Below are 15,383 nucleotides of genomic sequence, written 5' to 3'. Positions count from 1 at the left end.
GTGGCTATCCGAATAGATCATCGTCTCCGAGAACGACAACAGGAACGACGTCGGGAAACCAGTGTGTATCGTCCTCAGGAATTTTCCAATACTTTTGAACCACTCGGGAAACCCAATGATCTGGAGGAACCCATGCAGCTGGGTCGAACAAGATTAACCCAGACAGAAAGGGATCGACGGATGAGGGAGCGACGCTGTCTGTACTGTGGAAGGTCTGGCCATTTCCGCTCCAACTGTCCTGAATTGTCGGGAAAAGCCAGTTCTCGTCCAGGAAAGGGGGAACTGGAACGAGAGTAAATATCTTCCCTCATCCTACAACCTCTGGAGTTACTATCCAAGCCACCATCTTCCACAACAACCAGAATCACCAGCTTGGTGCTTTCATCGACTCTGGGGCTGCTGGGAACTTTTTAGATCTTGATGTGGCCAGACGTTTGGGCATTCCTTCCATGCTCCTCCAGAAACCTCTAACCATCACAGCTCTCGACGGCAGACCTCTGGGGTCGGGACAGGTTAGTCACTGCACTTCGTTTATTCAGTTTGAAGTTGGGGGTCACAAGGAACTAATACAGTTTTTTCTTATCCAGTTACCAGAACTCCCCTTAGTTCTTGGATTTCCATGGCTAACTTGTCACAACCCAAATATTGACTGGTCTAGAGGCGTAGTTAAAGGTTGGGGAACTAACTGTTGTGTTTCTGCTCTTTCTTTTTGCCATTCTACTGAGAAACTGGAGGTATACCCAGAGCCAATTTCGAGACTATCCAGGTGCCCTGCCAATCTCAAAACAGACAGGTCTGATACTCAAGAGCTACCTGTATCTCAGTTTAAATCTGCCACCGCGAAGTGCACAGCATTTCACCCTGAGTCGCCTCAAGTTCCCCAGGCCATGGTTGCACTGCAGCTTCCCATTTCAAAAACCCAGAGTATTATGCCTCCTGTGTGTCTCCCTGATCTGTCCAGAGTTCCTCCAGAGTATGCTGACCTCAAGGAAGTCTTCAGCAAGTCCCGAGCCACCTCCCTTCCCCCTCACAGACCATATGACTGTGCTATAGACTTGGTTCCTGGAGCAAGCCCACCGCGGGGTAGGCTTTACTCTGTCTCTGCCCCTGAGAGGACCGCTATGGAGAAGTACCTCAAGGAAGCCTTGGATAATGGTTTTATTCGTACTTCAACCTCACCTGCTGGAGCAGGGTTTTTCTTTGTTGAGAAGAAGGATGGTGACCTCAGGCCTTGCATCGACTACAGGGGTCTCAACCGCATCACCATCAAGAATCGCTACCCCCTGCCCCTGATGACCTCTGCATTTGAGATCCTGCAAGGCGCCACCATATTCACCAAATTAGATCTCCGAAATGCCTACCATCTGGTCAGGATTCGAGAAGGGGACGAGTGGAAGACCGCTTTCAACACCCCGACGGGCCATTATGAGTACAGAGTAATGCCCTTTGGCCTGGTCAATGCCCCAGCTGTCTTCCAGGCACTGATTAATGATGTCTTGCGGGAGATGCTGAACAAGTTTGTTTTTGTCTACCTTGACGATATCCTTATTTTCTCACGCAACTACCAAGAACACGTCCAACATGTTCGACAGGTCCTTTCCCAGTTACTTAGACACAGCCTCTTCGTCAAGTTGGAAAAGAGTGAATTTCATGTGTCTTCAACCCCATTTCTTGGCTTCATCATTTCCAAGGGCAACATCCAGATGGACCCTGGCAAGGTGCGAGCAGTGCAGGAATGGCCTCAACCTAATTCCGTGAAGCAGGTACAACGTTTTCTTGGGTTTGCAAACTTTTATAGAAGATTTATTAGAAACTTCAGCTCTGTTGCAGAACCTCTCTCCGCACTCACCAAGAAGTCTGCCCGATCATTCATGTGGACTGAGAAGGCCAATCAAGCTTTTAACAAGCTCAAGAGACTCTTTACATCTGCCCCTATCTTAACCCTTCCAGACCCAGAGTTGCCCTTTGTGGTGGAGGTTGACGCTTCTGATGTAGGGGTAGGGGCAGTCTTGTCCCAGAGAGCCAGGGTCGACAACAGGCTTCACCCATGCGCCTATCTGTCTCGACGACTAACTGCAGCAGAGAAGAATTATGATATTGGAAACCGAGAGCTGTTGGCAGTAAAGGTGGCATTGGAGGAGTGGAGGCATTGGTTGGAGGGGGCCAAGCACCCGTTCCTCATCTGGACTGACCACAGGAACCTAACCTACATTCGGGAGGCCAAGAGACTGAATTCCCGCCAAGCACGCTGGGCACTATTTTTTAACCGGTTTGACTTTGTTCTTTCTTACCGCCCAGGTTCCAAGAACTCAAAACCAGATGCACTTTCGAGGCAGTTTGACTCCCCAGAAGAGGAGGCCAGACCAGAACCCATCCTTCCCACCACCAAAATAATAGCAGCTATCCAGTGGGGCATTGAGGCAGCCATTAAGAAGGCCCAACGGCATCAGTCGGATCCAGGTAATGGTCCACCAGGACGTCTTTTTGTCCCTAACCGCCTACGTTCTGATGTGTTGCAGTGGGCACATGCATCCCTCCCCTCTGGTCATCCTGGGTCCTCTAGAACTTGCAAGCTCATCCAGAGGAGATTTTGGTGGCCAAAGTTGCAAAGGGACGTCCGTGATTTTGTCGCCGCTTGCACTGTGTGTGCCCAGAACAAGGAGCTCAGAACCCACCCTCAAGGACTACTGCATCCTCTACCTATCCCTAAACATCCTTGGTCGCATATTTCTCTGGACTATGTCACAGGTCTGCCTGAATCCCAAGGTAATACTGTCATTCTTGTGGTGGTGGATAGATTTTCTAAAGCCTGTCACCTCCTGCCATTACCCAAACTTCCCACAGCTAGCCAGACTGCAGAGCTCCTAATGCAGCATGTGTTCAGGATTCATGGATTCCCCCAGGATATTGTCTCCGATAGAGGTTCCCAGTTCACCTCCCGGTTCTGGAAGGCTTTTGGTCGTCTCATTGGATCTGACATCAGTCTGTCATCTGGTTTTCACCCCCAGTCTAATGGGCAAACAGAGAGGGTGAATCAGGAGATAGAGAAAACTTTGAGATGTTTGGCAGCAGACAATCAGACCACTTGGAGCTCTCGATTAATCTGGGCAGAGTTTGCACATAATACTCTCTACCATTCTTCCTTAGGCATGTCCCCTTTTGAGTGCCAGTACGGTTTCCCTCCCATTTTGTTCCCTGGTCAGGAGCCAGAGGTATGTGTCCCTGCTGCTGCTCAACTAGTTCGCCGTTGTCAACAGGCTTGGAAGAAGGCCCGGACAGCTTTACTGAAGGCAACTCAACAACAGCGGAGGCATGCAAACCGGCATCGGAGGTTGGGACCAGTGCTTCGTCCGGGTCAGAGGGTGTGGCTCGCAACCAGAGATCTGCCTCTGAGGGTGGAATCTCGCAAGCTGGCTCCACGTTATATTGGTCCTTTTAAGATCCTCAGGAAGATAAATCCAGTAGCTTACCGCCTACAGCTGCCCAGGTCCATGAGGATTCACCCAACGTTTCATGTCTCTCGGCTAAAGCCTGTTGTTTGTTCTTCTCTGTCCCCAGCTCACAAGACCGCCCCAGCTGCCCGGATTGTCGATGGACAACCAGCTTACACTGTGCGTAGGTTGGTGGATTCTCGTCAGGTCAGAGGAAAAGTACAGTATTTGGTTGACTGGGAGGGTTACGGCCCAGAGGAGCGCTCATGGGTGCCTGCTCGAGACATTCTGGACCCTATGCTCATCACGGATTTTCGTCGCACCCAAAGACTCCACCAAGTGAACGTCAGGAGCCGTTCTTAGAGGGGGGACTCCTGTAAGGAATCCTTAACAGGACTGCTATTTTCCTCCTGGTCGGCAGGTGGCAAACCTCACCAGACTCCTGCTGAACCCTACCACTCATTATGCCTGATGCCTCACACCTGTGTCTTGCCTTATTTAAGTGTGTTTGTGCCATGCCTTATTGTTCAGTCTTGAGCCTATGTTACCTGTTGCATGCTAAGTCTGCCAAAGTTTAAGTTTAAATCTTTGGACCCCTGTGTCTATTTTCATTTGTACTGTTTTTTGGAAGCACAGCTTCTCTTGTTTTGTTGCACTTTCCATTAGTAAAGTTTTGTCTTGTTGAAGACCCACGACTCCTGGCCATTTGATCATCCCTGCTCTTGGATTCATTTAGTGGGGAGTTAGCTCAATCCATTAATTCAGTGACTTCGGACCAAACAGACCCGGGTTCTATCCCCACCTAGAACAGCCCCGTTACACTAGTATAGAAAATACTAAATAATATATTTTTTTTTTTTTCTCGGGGTCGTGGTGGGGGGCATCATAAAGGAATTATGCTTAGGGCACCAAAATGGCTAGCAGCGGCACTATATATATATATATATATATATATATATATATATATATATATATATATATTAGGGGTGTAACAGTTCACAAAATTCACGGTTCGGTTCGATACGATACACTGATGTCACGGTTCGGTTCGGTATGTTTTAGATACAGCAAAATGTAAAAACATCTCAACTTTTCAGAATGCCGCAAGCGCACCGCGGGTCATGTGACAAGAACTAACCAATCAGCTTCATCTTTTCCCGTAACAACGTTGAAAGCTCAGCCAAGATGAAGGAACAGCTGATCATAGTTGTATATGGATTGCACTTTTGAAATAAATTTAGTAGCAGAGCTAGCCTACTGCAAGCGATTTTTAGAGCTGCAAATCCATTTATCCTTTGCTGAAATTTCCGCATCTTCATGGAGAGAGCACGTCATTGTTGCTTAGCAAAGGCAGATGCCGCTTCTGCCCGAGCGCTTTGGAAAGGAGGAGAAAGACGCGCCTAGCGTTTTCCACGCGTTTTTAGGCGCGATATGTGAACGGCCCCTAAGGCGCTCGCTCACTCAGCACACGCTGAAGGCTCGTTGCAAAATGTCTAATGCATTTAACAGACCAGAAATAGAAGATCCTCCAATAACCAACACGTCAGGTGTTTGGGTGCACTTTGGATTCCCTGTAAGCTATAATGGTGATGATAGAATGAATGGTAAATAGTAAGGTCTCATATCCGCGGCTATAATGTAAATGTAACGTAAATGTAGCCTACCAATTGCCGCGGTGATGTCTTTTGCCCTGTTTGAGTCAGCTGGAAATGTCTGTCTAAATGCTGCGGGGATAGTTTGTTGTGTGTATATTTCTCCTCTTTTTCGTCTTTTCCCAGATATTGACACACTAAGGTGATGTCGGCGTAAAAGTATTCCCGCTGGTGTTTTTTTTTTTTTTTTTTTTTTTCAGCTGGTGTACCCTATTGTCATGTAGATGCGACATTCCGTTGTTTTTTTATTTTATACGTATTCGTATTCGGTTCAATACGAATACGCGTATCGTTACACCCCTAATATATAGCCTATATATATATATAAGTTTGTTTTTTTTTGGCCAGTTTTGATTGGCCATTGAGCTGGTTTTGTTTTGCAAACCTGGCAACTCTGCATTGGGCTGAAGAGTAAGTTTTCAGTTATGATTTAAATTTTAAAAGAACAAGTAAAATATGAGTCCTTTAAATCGATTTAGACTAAAGGTTTGGTCACATTAGTGAAGAAATTATATAAAAAAATTAAAATATATATATACCTTTTACAGTATTGTCAATAGTGTAGAGATGTATAATGAACTACACACATTTCAGTCAATTTCAATACTAACACTTCCAGCTTAAACACAAGTGAAGTCTGCATGGTAAATGTTTATGATAAGGTGACCAGACGTGCCAATTCCCGGGGCAAATTCTGCTCAGGTGATACAACGATTGATTTGCACATTTCTGTCAGGACCATTATCATCAAAGATTACTGACAATTAGCAGTTTGTATTGGCAATATGGTTCTGTTCTGGACAAGAACTCCCTATGCATCCATGCAGCCTAGCATGGAAGAGAGCTGAGCAGCAGACAAATCCCTGCGAAGTGGCAAGTCTGGTCACCTTACTTTGTTTTACTCTATTCCTGTGGGAATAAACTGATTTTCCCATAAAAAAATTTATGAGCAATGGCAAATGTGACGTCACCATAAGTATGAGTTGTGAAACAGGGTGTTAACTCAAGCAAGGTCCAGCTTTTGTCTGCCACTAGAATTGGTGAGAGGCACCACAGCTGAGGGCAGACCCTCAGTCTGGACCCCCAAAGTCAGGCGCTGACGGGTCTGGCTGCTTCGCTGCTCCAGCGACAGGGCGTCCTGCTTACGAGACAAATCCTCCATCATCTGAGCTTCATGCTGTTTCAGAGACTGCAGAGAGTGCCTGGGAATCAAAGGTGTTAACAGGACAGACTTGTTTTGAATTTGCAGTATTTATTTAAAATACAAGGAGGAATGGAGTTAAAACAGTGGACTCACTGGGCATGTGCTAACTTTTGTTTCAGTGCTAGAATGGTGGCTTCCAGTTGCTTGGCTTCATCCACCAAACCAAACTGAACCTGAGAGAAACAGGTTATATGATAACCAATCAAAACACAGCAGATTAAGATGGATTGTGTTTGTTTTTCACTGGGTGAAATTAACTAGAACAAAGGTCATGCATCTCTTTATTGCTGGTGACAATGTATAATCACATTATTGTTTGGTCATTTTAATACACCTTATTTTTTTACAATGGTTTTGTAACTATTTGTAACTAGAATGTACAAGGCTTCATAGGTGTCATAGGCTGTTTTAATATCATATTATATTTTAATTTATTATCGTAATCATAAATAGTTGTTTACTACACTTTATTTTTGGTCTAGATATTTACCTATCCACCTTATTCTTCAATGTGGAAGCAAGCCTATGACTTCGGGTTCATTAGCAGCTATAGGGAAATACAGATAAGAATTACAATGTTGGGTAAATGGTAAAATTGTTTGCACTACAAACCAGTGTGTTCACATTTAAGATTAGAAATAAAAAGTAAGACATACCAATTTGCGATATCAAGCAGAAAAACAAGCAGTTTTGTACAACTAATAATAGGTGGAAGATAATAAGACCAGAAGCAAAACCCGTAAAATTTACAAATGGCCACACCCATTTTAAGGGAAGGATAAGGTGGATAGCTAATGAATCAGAAATCTTGCACATTTAGAGAAAATAGCTAACTTTTGTGTTGCAACACAAGGTGAAAAGAAATATGGAATTTAGCATGAGGGTGAAAGATTTCTCCATGCAAATGTTATGATCATAGGCTCCAGTTCGTCAAGTGAACTTGAGACACTGACTGAAGAAAAGCAGTTTGGTTTTAAACTAACTTTTATGCAATTTATACTGCGTGCATCTTCACACAACAGACCTTTTTTTGCCTGCAAAATTTTGACTGATTTTTACTAATGGGACAGCACCGTTATGCAGTGTCCCAATCAGCTGATTGTGGAGTTTACCTCATCTCGGCACAGGTCCATGCCAGGCCTCTTGATTCTGTTCTCTAGACGGGTGTGGACCAGCTTTAGAGGAGCCGTCTTGGCCTGCATGTCTTCCTCTAGGTGACTAATGTCCTTCTCCAGCTCGGCAATCTCTTCTTGAGTCTGAAAGATATTGGCACACATACTCAAATAATAGAAAGAAAAATGCTTGCTTTATTCTATTCATCCATCACCACATGGAATACTACCTTCTGATTGGTCAATTGCTACATTACAGTCTCAAATATTTTTGTATAATCAATTTTATAGACCCCAACAATATGTTTTTAATAAGCAAAAAGTATACACTCAAATCATTGTCTATGTATTGATTTTTTTATTTTTATTTTTTGTGGGAAGATGTATAACAGGAGGATATTTTGCAATCCGATGGTCATTATCGTGAAATAAACCCCTTCATCAACCCCTTCAGAATGATACGAAATCTTTTATACCTCATTTGATCACCCTGTGGGGTTTATTTGGGAATTAAAGACCCACTGACCCATATTTCATTGCTGAACGTCCACATTCATATTTCAATTGTGTGTAAAGCACGTTCTTTAACTTGCTATTATACTGGATGATAGTTCATCATTCCCAGTTTCACTGCATATACAAAAATACCAGAATTATATTAAAAAAGGGGGGAGAATAAAGAAGAGGCCTTACAGTTTTTAGCTGCCATTGCATTTCGTGGTAGGCCTGTTCCTCGTGGTGAGTTCGCTTACGGAGAGCAAACTCCACTGTCATTCTTTGGGCCTCCAGCTCATTCTGCACCTATGAGAGAAGATGCATTTATTGTATGGATATCATATTGAATGGATATCCTGTTACAGTGTTGAACTGCAAGTCATTTTTTGAAAAGTCCCTTGAATATTTAAAAGAAAATTGCTTTTTACTACACTAAATGATTCAGTTTAAACCTGTAGACCAGATGTGGCACCTGTGCTCTTGTGATGCTGTTGTTCTCTCTTATATGGACAGAGGCCTGCATCTCTTCTTTAGCTCGGGCAACATTGTATCGACTGAACTGCTCCCACTGCTGTGGAGTTGTGGAACTGAAAAAAAAAACAAAAAAACACACACATTTATATTATATTATAAGTAAATATTTTATACATTTTATATTTCGAATTTTACCTGTTTGGGGTCCCTTTGTAGAACTTGGCCTTTAATATAGTCTCTGGATGTTCAGCTATTATTATGTTAAGATAGCTCTTTAGAGGTAAGAAAACTCTTAAGCTCACCCGGGCGGCACTCTTGTGGGGTTTGGCTTCAGGGAGATCTCAGGTGACCGTATAGTGAGAGACAAGCATGACATGTCCACATCAAGGGCCTCTATTTTATCCTGAAGATCAATTGTCAGCTGTTGCCTTGCTTCCTGTAAGCGACTAAGAAGATATGCCAAGATTAGTAACCATATAATCATCATCATATTAACAGGTAAAGGTGAGATATGATTGTCATCCAAAATAAACAATGCAGAATGATACTGAATGGTTCAAACCAATTAATGTCTATCTGAATGTCCTTACCACAGCTGTTCAAAAGCCTGATCAATGCACTGCTGAAGGATGCGCTGTGCTCCATCAAGCACCTCTACTTCCTTCTTCAGTTCAGCTTCTACAGGGTCACAGACCAGCTCCTTGCCACGACGACCTTCTCTGAGGTTCAAGCACTCGGCAGTGACTTCAAGGGGCAGAACAGTGGCAGCAAGGGCTCGTTCTGTCGCCTCCTTGGACTTGGCAATGTTTAATAGGTACATGATTACACTTGAGATTTGTTTTTTTCATTGCAAAATGTTTTTTATGAATTTATTTTTTCACTTGGATTTTTTAAGCTTATTATTTATGGAAGCTTGCTTGCACCAAGAAATAAAAATGGTAATTTAAACGTTATATCTTACAATTGTTTCTCACAATTCTCAGTAGCCACAATTGTCAAGAAAAACATAGCAATTTTTATTCATTGGTGAAAAAAAAAATGAATTGCAAAATATAAAATCCGAATTGTGAGATGTGAAATTGGAAAAAAAAGTCAGAATTCTTAGGGGGGTTTTTTCTCTCTCAGAATTGTGAGAAATTTTTGATTCATGAGACAAAAAGAGATATAAACTCTCTATTGCGAGATATATTGTAGACATCCATTTACCTTATAAGAAGTCTACATCAGAATGTTTTTAAAACTGATATTTCAAGGTTAAATAATAATAAAAAAAAATACATATAGCTAGTTGCTGTAAGATGGCTTAAAAAGATGAAGAAAAGACGTGTGAACATGGTTTTTATGAACTTATTATTAATCACCAGAGTAAGAGCGTCCATTTCTGCATCCACTTGCTGTGCACACGCTTTCAGATTCTCCTTCCAGCGCGTGACGTCATTGATCCTGTCACTCAGTCGCCTGCTGCTGTCATACTCATCCCAGTTTGTCTGATGACCATGAAAGCAAAATATTTTATCATTAGTACTACGCTCTTTCTACGCTGTCAAACAGTTTTCAACACACCCCGATCATTACCTTACAGGTCGTCTCATTGCGCAGAGCTCTTCCTTCCTGGCGTATCTCGTTTGAAACATTGCGCTTGTTCTCCGCAGTGTGTGATATCTGTGTGTTATTAGTCGCCCAGTCAGACACACTGTAACGCAAACCTGGCTTCGAGCTCAGGGTGGCCATGTTTGCTGGTATCATAGAAACAACATGACAATTAAAGACAAAAGAAGTAGTTCTAGTAAACAGGCAGATGGTTTGTGTTTTGATTTGGCGGGTTGCAAAAAACAACTTTTTTTTTTTTTTTTTTTTTTGTCAAGACTGGTCATATCTTTTTTAATTCAGTCGCTAAGGGTTGGTCTTTGATTTGGAAGCATAATAGGCTACTCCTTGGCAACTGCGGGTCAAACTAGTTCTTTATATGAGGCTATAACTGGCCCACTTGTTCTTCGTGCGAAGTTGCGAACAAAAATATATATATTAATACAACTATTTTTTTTAATTACTATTAATTTTAGCCATTATCAACCTATTAATTAAATTCACTCTGGTAACGAAAACTCCTATTTTCTCCATTTAAAGAAGCATCTTAGTTTAATTAAAACTACCAATTGCAAATTATAGCTATGATACCGTTTAGTTATGTATTTGATGCATAAATAATCAGAATGATAAAAGACAAAAATAATTATACTTCCAGAGCAAGCAGGCTCGGATTTTTATAATGTGACATTTCAAGCAAATATCTTTTACTTATTCCTGTGTATTAATCCTGAATTTATCATATATTTATGCCTATATGTATTTCACGACCTCGTAATTGAGAGGTTATGTTAAATATTTGTACTTTAATGAAATGATTTGTCACACAGCAGGGCTATTAGTTAAACTTACGTGGAAAATTTAAATGGAAATGGAGTTTCTGTATTCATATACATTTAACAGTAAAGTCTTTGTTAAGTAAAGTTCATATGCACGTCATTTGTAAACCACTGAAAACATTCATTCGACTTACCGAGACTGATGAACTGTTAGATGTGTTGTCAGTCGCTGTGGCGAGTTCAGCAGTAAACACAGTAAAAGGGTCTCCTGGTAACGGGGCGACGCAACTGCAGCTTATTCAATAATTTATACAGCATAGCAACACTCAACAATTACACACTCACGGAGACGCTTCATCATCTCACCGTGGCATGTGCCCATGACCACTCACTCAGAAATCTGAAAATCACTTGAGGTCTGGATCAGTTTGACTTTTTCAATCAATCTAAAGACCTCACAGCAACTCTTATCCACTCAGAACACTTCAGTAACCATGGCAAATATTCCCACAACACTTCTTGCACTTTTCACATTTTTATTCAGAAAATGTACAAATTTTATTTAGAAATGTTATTAATAGTTCCCCCTCTTCCTTTCATTCAACCATTCATTCTGTTTAAATACATACAATTAGTTTAGCTATATATTTTTACAGTTTTGCATTAAATACTTAATTATTTTCATATAGCAAATTTTTATCATCTAACATTACTGAATCTGTGTACATCCAAGTTATTCATGATTTATTGCTCAAAACAAGTCATGAATATTTCTGTGCACAATTAACGGAATGATTATTTTTGCATCAATTGGTTTCCTTTATGTGTCATTTCACAGTTACAAGAAATTGTTTCCATCAGTGAATATGAATTAGAGATAAATCAATGGAAGCCAGAGTTGTTTCTATAAATAGTCCATCTCTGCATTCTCAAGATGTTTTGTGATGTGGTCCAGAAGATATTTTTCATTTGCTGCTTCTTTCAAGTAAAAATGAGACCCAGGAAGCATCTGCACAGTGAAGTCACCACTTGTCATGTCCTTCCAAGCTGTAAAGCAAAAGAGACACAATATAAGAATTGCACATAAAACTAAAGCTTTAAAATGATGACAAAATCATGCACTTGTGCTCAGAATTATTAACAAATGAGCAGATTATTCTAAGTTTACCACTTTATAAAACCGAAACGATTTAAAACATTGTTTTAGTAAAAACGTAACCATTTATCTGTCAGATTCACCTTGTAAGTCATGGGGTGCATCCTCTTTTCCGTCAAAGCATGATACTGGACATGACAGGAAGGGTGTTGATGGTCTGCTACATCTGCCAGACAGATTTGTACTATATGTAAGTATGTTCCATCCCACATATATTGATGTTTTCTTACACTAAAGAAAGGCACTGAGCCCACCTATAATTGTCCACTACACAGAGATCTGCTTTCAGCGCAGGTAAGAAGAGTTTGGCGAGCTCAGCATTGGCCAGTATCTCTGGTGGTGTGCCTCCAATAGAAGTGACCCACACAAGAAACTCTTGATCTGACAGATTACTTCTTCTTGGTGCCTGCAGTCTTGCTTCAGACTTACAGAAAAGTTCAGAACACAAACATACATTTAAATATATTTACACATAAAGGTATATATTTTTTAATAATAATGATAATAATGAAAATATCTCACCTTTGCAACAAAATAAATCACAACACATAAAATGGACAGATATGACAACATACAGAACAGATCAGACTTACATATGGTGCTGAGGCTCCAGAGAGAAACATGTGGATCGGCTCAAGGTTGTAGACCTTCTTTACGTGTTCAGCAAAAGCAAAGCAAGTCATAGCTCCAAAACTACAGAAAGAAGTTGCAAATGAAAAGATACTATGTATATAAAAAATTTATATATGGGGAAGTCGTGGCCTAGTGGTTAGAGAGTTTGACTCCTAACCCTAAGGTTGTCGGTTCGAGTGATGTGTGAGTGGCAGAGCAGAGTCTGACCCTACACATCAGCATGTTTTTATAATGTAACATCATATACTTTTATATATACCTTTTTTAAAACCTATCATCATTTTCCTGCTACTTTAGCAACAGTCTCACAAACCTATGTCCGAAGAGGGCAAATGGCTTCTCTCTGATATGTGGAAGAAGCACACCGATGACCTCATCGATGATTTCCTGCATATTTAGAAAAAATGGTTCCTTCGTTCTTCCTTCTCTGCCTGGCAGTCGAATGGAGTACACTGAAAATTAAACAAAACTAAAAATATCTTACTTTTGAATGAACAATCAAATTACTTGAATTCAGATTTAAAGATATGTAGTAAAAAAAATGCTTTTAATATCCATATTAAATTTGTTTGTTTGTTTGATTGATTGTTTTAGGTAGAGCAGTTACCTTCAATAGAGCTGCTGAGAGTTTTGGCCCAGCGAGCATAATGAATAGAGCCTCCACCTGCCCAGGGAAAACAGATGAGACGGACCGAAGCATCTGGGCGCTTGGTGAAACAGGTTATGACTTTATCCATTCCTCTGAAACATTATGACATGAATTAATAATCATTTATCATAGTCAAAACAATTGATAAGATACATATAGGAAATAGAGTTATCTGGTCATGCAAATGGACTGATGCCACATATAGAAGACTAGAAAAGAAACATGAACAAATAACAATGTACCCTGCAGTACTTTTGTTTACCTGGAGAGAATATTCCACATGTCAGTGAGATACACAGACAGAGTTTAAGTTATAGATCGCAATGCTTGTTTAGCATATTTTAGCTTAATCAAACACATGCATGTAATAGAATACAGTTTTAATTGAGTGGCACGTATAAATAAGGATTAATAAAACCACCAAATACTCTCACGATTATATTGCAGAATATATCCTGTACAGTCTTCTTCTGCTTCTTCTTCTTTTTCTTCTGTGGTTTTTATTTTGCGGTTTGCAAACGAAGTACATTACCGCCATCTGCAGGACTCAGGTGTGAACTCACTGGGATATCAAATTTGTATAATCTATTCTGTGTTTGTTTTGTGTGTGTGTGTGTGTGTGTGTGTGTGTGTGTGTGTGTGTGTGTGCGTGTGTATATATATCAGACATCCCAACCTGCAAAAAGTCATTTCAGGGAGGTATCCCGAAGACCCCCCCCCCCCCCAAAAGGAAGGAAATACACCACAGCTTCTCAGTGAGACTTTGCCTATCTGAATGGGAGAACTTCCCTGCGCTTAGCCTCCCTAACATGTTGTGGTCCCTAAAAGATATAGCATAAAATATTATTTCTATAAGCTATAGGCTTATGTAATTATTCGTTAATTATGTTTAAATATGTAGATTACTGATACTATTTATATAATCTGCTTATACAATTTATGTAAACTGCTTTTATTTATTTTCCGTTGCAACTTTAAACCGGTCTAAAGACTTTGTTGTTTTCATGTAGCCTTGGCATCTAGCCTGAATAATATGCAGATGAAATGAAACTTGTCAACTCACCTCAACATGCCTTTTGCAATCATTTAGCCTGCCATGGGCAATGCTTGAGCAAGACTGTCATTATGTTTTACATCTATAAGACAGGGGTACACTTTCGTGTAGTCTACCGTAAAATGTGTCTTATACTTTTTTTTTTTTCGTGGCACTTTCCCTCTGCCATGGTGCTCCTGTTTCTAGATAGACATAACTGATTCATTTTGTTCGGGAAAAGAGATAAAAGCCCGCACACACTGACAATTGATTGGTTGATTTGCAGAAACAGGCCAATCAGGATGCTCTCTGTCTGACATGCGCTTCGCACAAACGCACATTAGCACACACACGCAACTTACGCAAGGTCTCTCGCTCCCTCTCCCTCTCCGCCGTGCGCGCGCTACACGGTTTGAAACACAGTATCTGTTTCGCATTCACATTCGCATGCGAGCTTTGGCTCGCTTGGTCTAGATTCCGGGAGATTTTAACTAATTTGCGGGTCTCAGGGAGCCGCTTTCAATATGCGGGGAACTTCTGGGAGACTTGGGATGTCTGAATATATATACTGTTCCTTTAGCTCAACTGGTAGAGCACTGCGCAAGCAAGCAAGCGCAAGGTTGGGGGTTCGATTCCCCGGGAACACATGATATGTAAAAATTGATAGCTTGAATGCACTGTAAGTCGCTTTGGATAAAAGCGTCTGCTAAATGCATATATATATATATATATATATATATATATATATATATATATATATATATATATATATATATATATATATATATATATATATATATATATATATATATATTCTAAAAAAAAAAGAAAAAAAAAAAAAAAGCTGAGTTTCTTTCAATAAGGTCATGACAGCCTTAAATATATATTGTGTACTGGGCAGACTCAATAGGTTTTTTTAAGCCCAATCAATTATTCGATGCCTTCTGTAGTATTTCTTACATACAGTATATAGAGTTCATGTTTTACACTTACCACTTCTCCACAATGTACACAGAATCATGTCTGGTGTTTTTCCTATTAATCTTAAGAAACTATTGAACCTTGTGTGGCCTATTCTCAGCCTTGTTAAAATAGTTTCCTCCTGCCGCCTCAGATTAATACACTTTTTAACTATCATTTCTTTCTGAATGCTATATAAATGTCTTCCTTTCTCCTCC

At 40.6% G+C, this 15,383-nt stretch overlaps 2 protein-coding genes across 3 annotated transcripts; both read right to left on the bottom strand.

Annotated features, from left to right (window-relative positions):
• Positions 1-5,430: 5,430 nt before the first annotated feature.
• tekt2 (tektin 2 (testicular)) lies at positions 5,431-11,005 on the bottom strand. The gene is made up of 10 exons (XM_026290205.1): positions 10,929-11,005; positions 9,944-10,104; positions 9,730-9,855; positions 8,959-9,164; positions 8,671-8,814; positions 8,367-8,481; positions 8,093-8,200; positions 7,400-7,543; positions 6,381-6,460; positions 5,431-6,285 (listed from the first exon to the last, which is right to left on the bottom strand). Exons 2-10 carry the CDS (start codon positions 10,097-10,099, stop codon positions 6,087-6,089), a joined length of 1,278 nt encoding a protein of 425 aa, XP_026145990.1. The 5' UTR covers positions 10,100-10,104; positions 10,929-11,005; the 3' UTR covers positions 5,431-6,086.
• A 559-nt stretch (positions 11,006-11,564) lies between these two features.
• Positions 11,565-13,661, bottom strand: olah (oleoyl-ACP hydrolase). Of its 2 annotated transcripts, none has more exons than XM_026290088.1 (7): positions 13,607-13,661; positions 13,131-13,264; positions 12,837-12,975; positions 12,484-12,583; positions 12,145-12,314; positions 11,974-12,056; positions 11,565-11,781 (listed from the first exon to the last, which is right to left on the bottom strand). In XM_026290088.1, the coding sequence occupies exons 2-7, from the start codon at positions 13,258-13,260 to the stop codon at positions 11,639-11,641; spliced, it is 765 nt and encodes a 254-aa protein (XP_026145873.1). In that variant the 5' UTR covers positions 13,261-13,264; positions 13,607-13,661; the 3' UTR covers positions 11,565-11,638. The 2 variants fall into 2 exon arrangements, with proteins under 2 accessions (XP_026145873.1, XP_026145872.1); XM_026290087.1 differs by lacking the exon at positions 13,607-13,661 and adding an exon at positions 13,435-13,590.
• Between the last annotated feature and the right edge of the window lie 1,722 nt (positions 13,662-15,383).

Source organism: Carassius auratus, chromosome 19, assembly GCF_003368295.1.
Source record: "Carassius auratus strain Wakin chromosome 19, ASM336829v1, whole genome shotgun sequence".
NCBI classification, from domain to species: domain Eukaryota; kingdom Metazoa; phylum Chordata; class Actinopteri; order Cypriniformes; family Cyprinidae; genus Carassius; species Carassius auratus.
The sequence above is the reverse complement of the archived record's forward strand: the minus strand, read 5'-3'. Positions and strand labels throughout refer to the sequence as shown.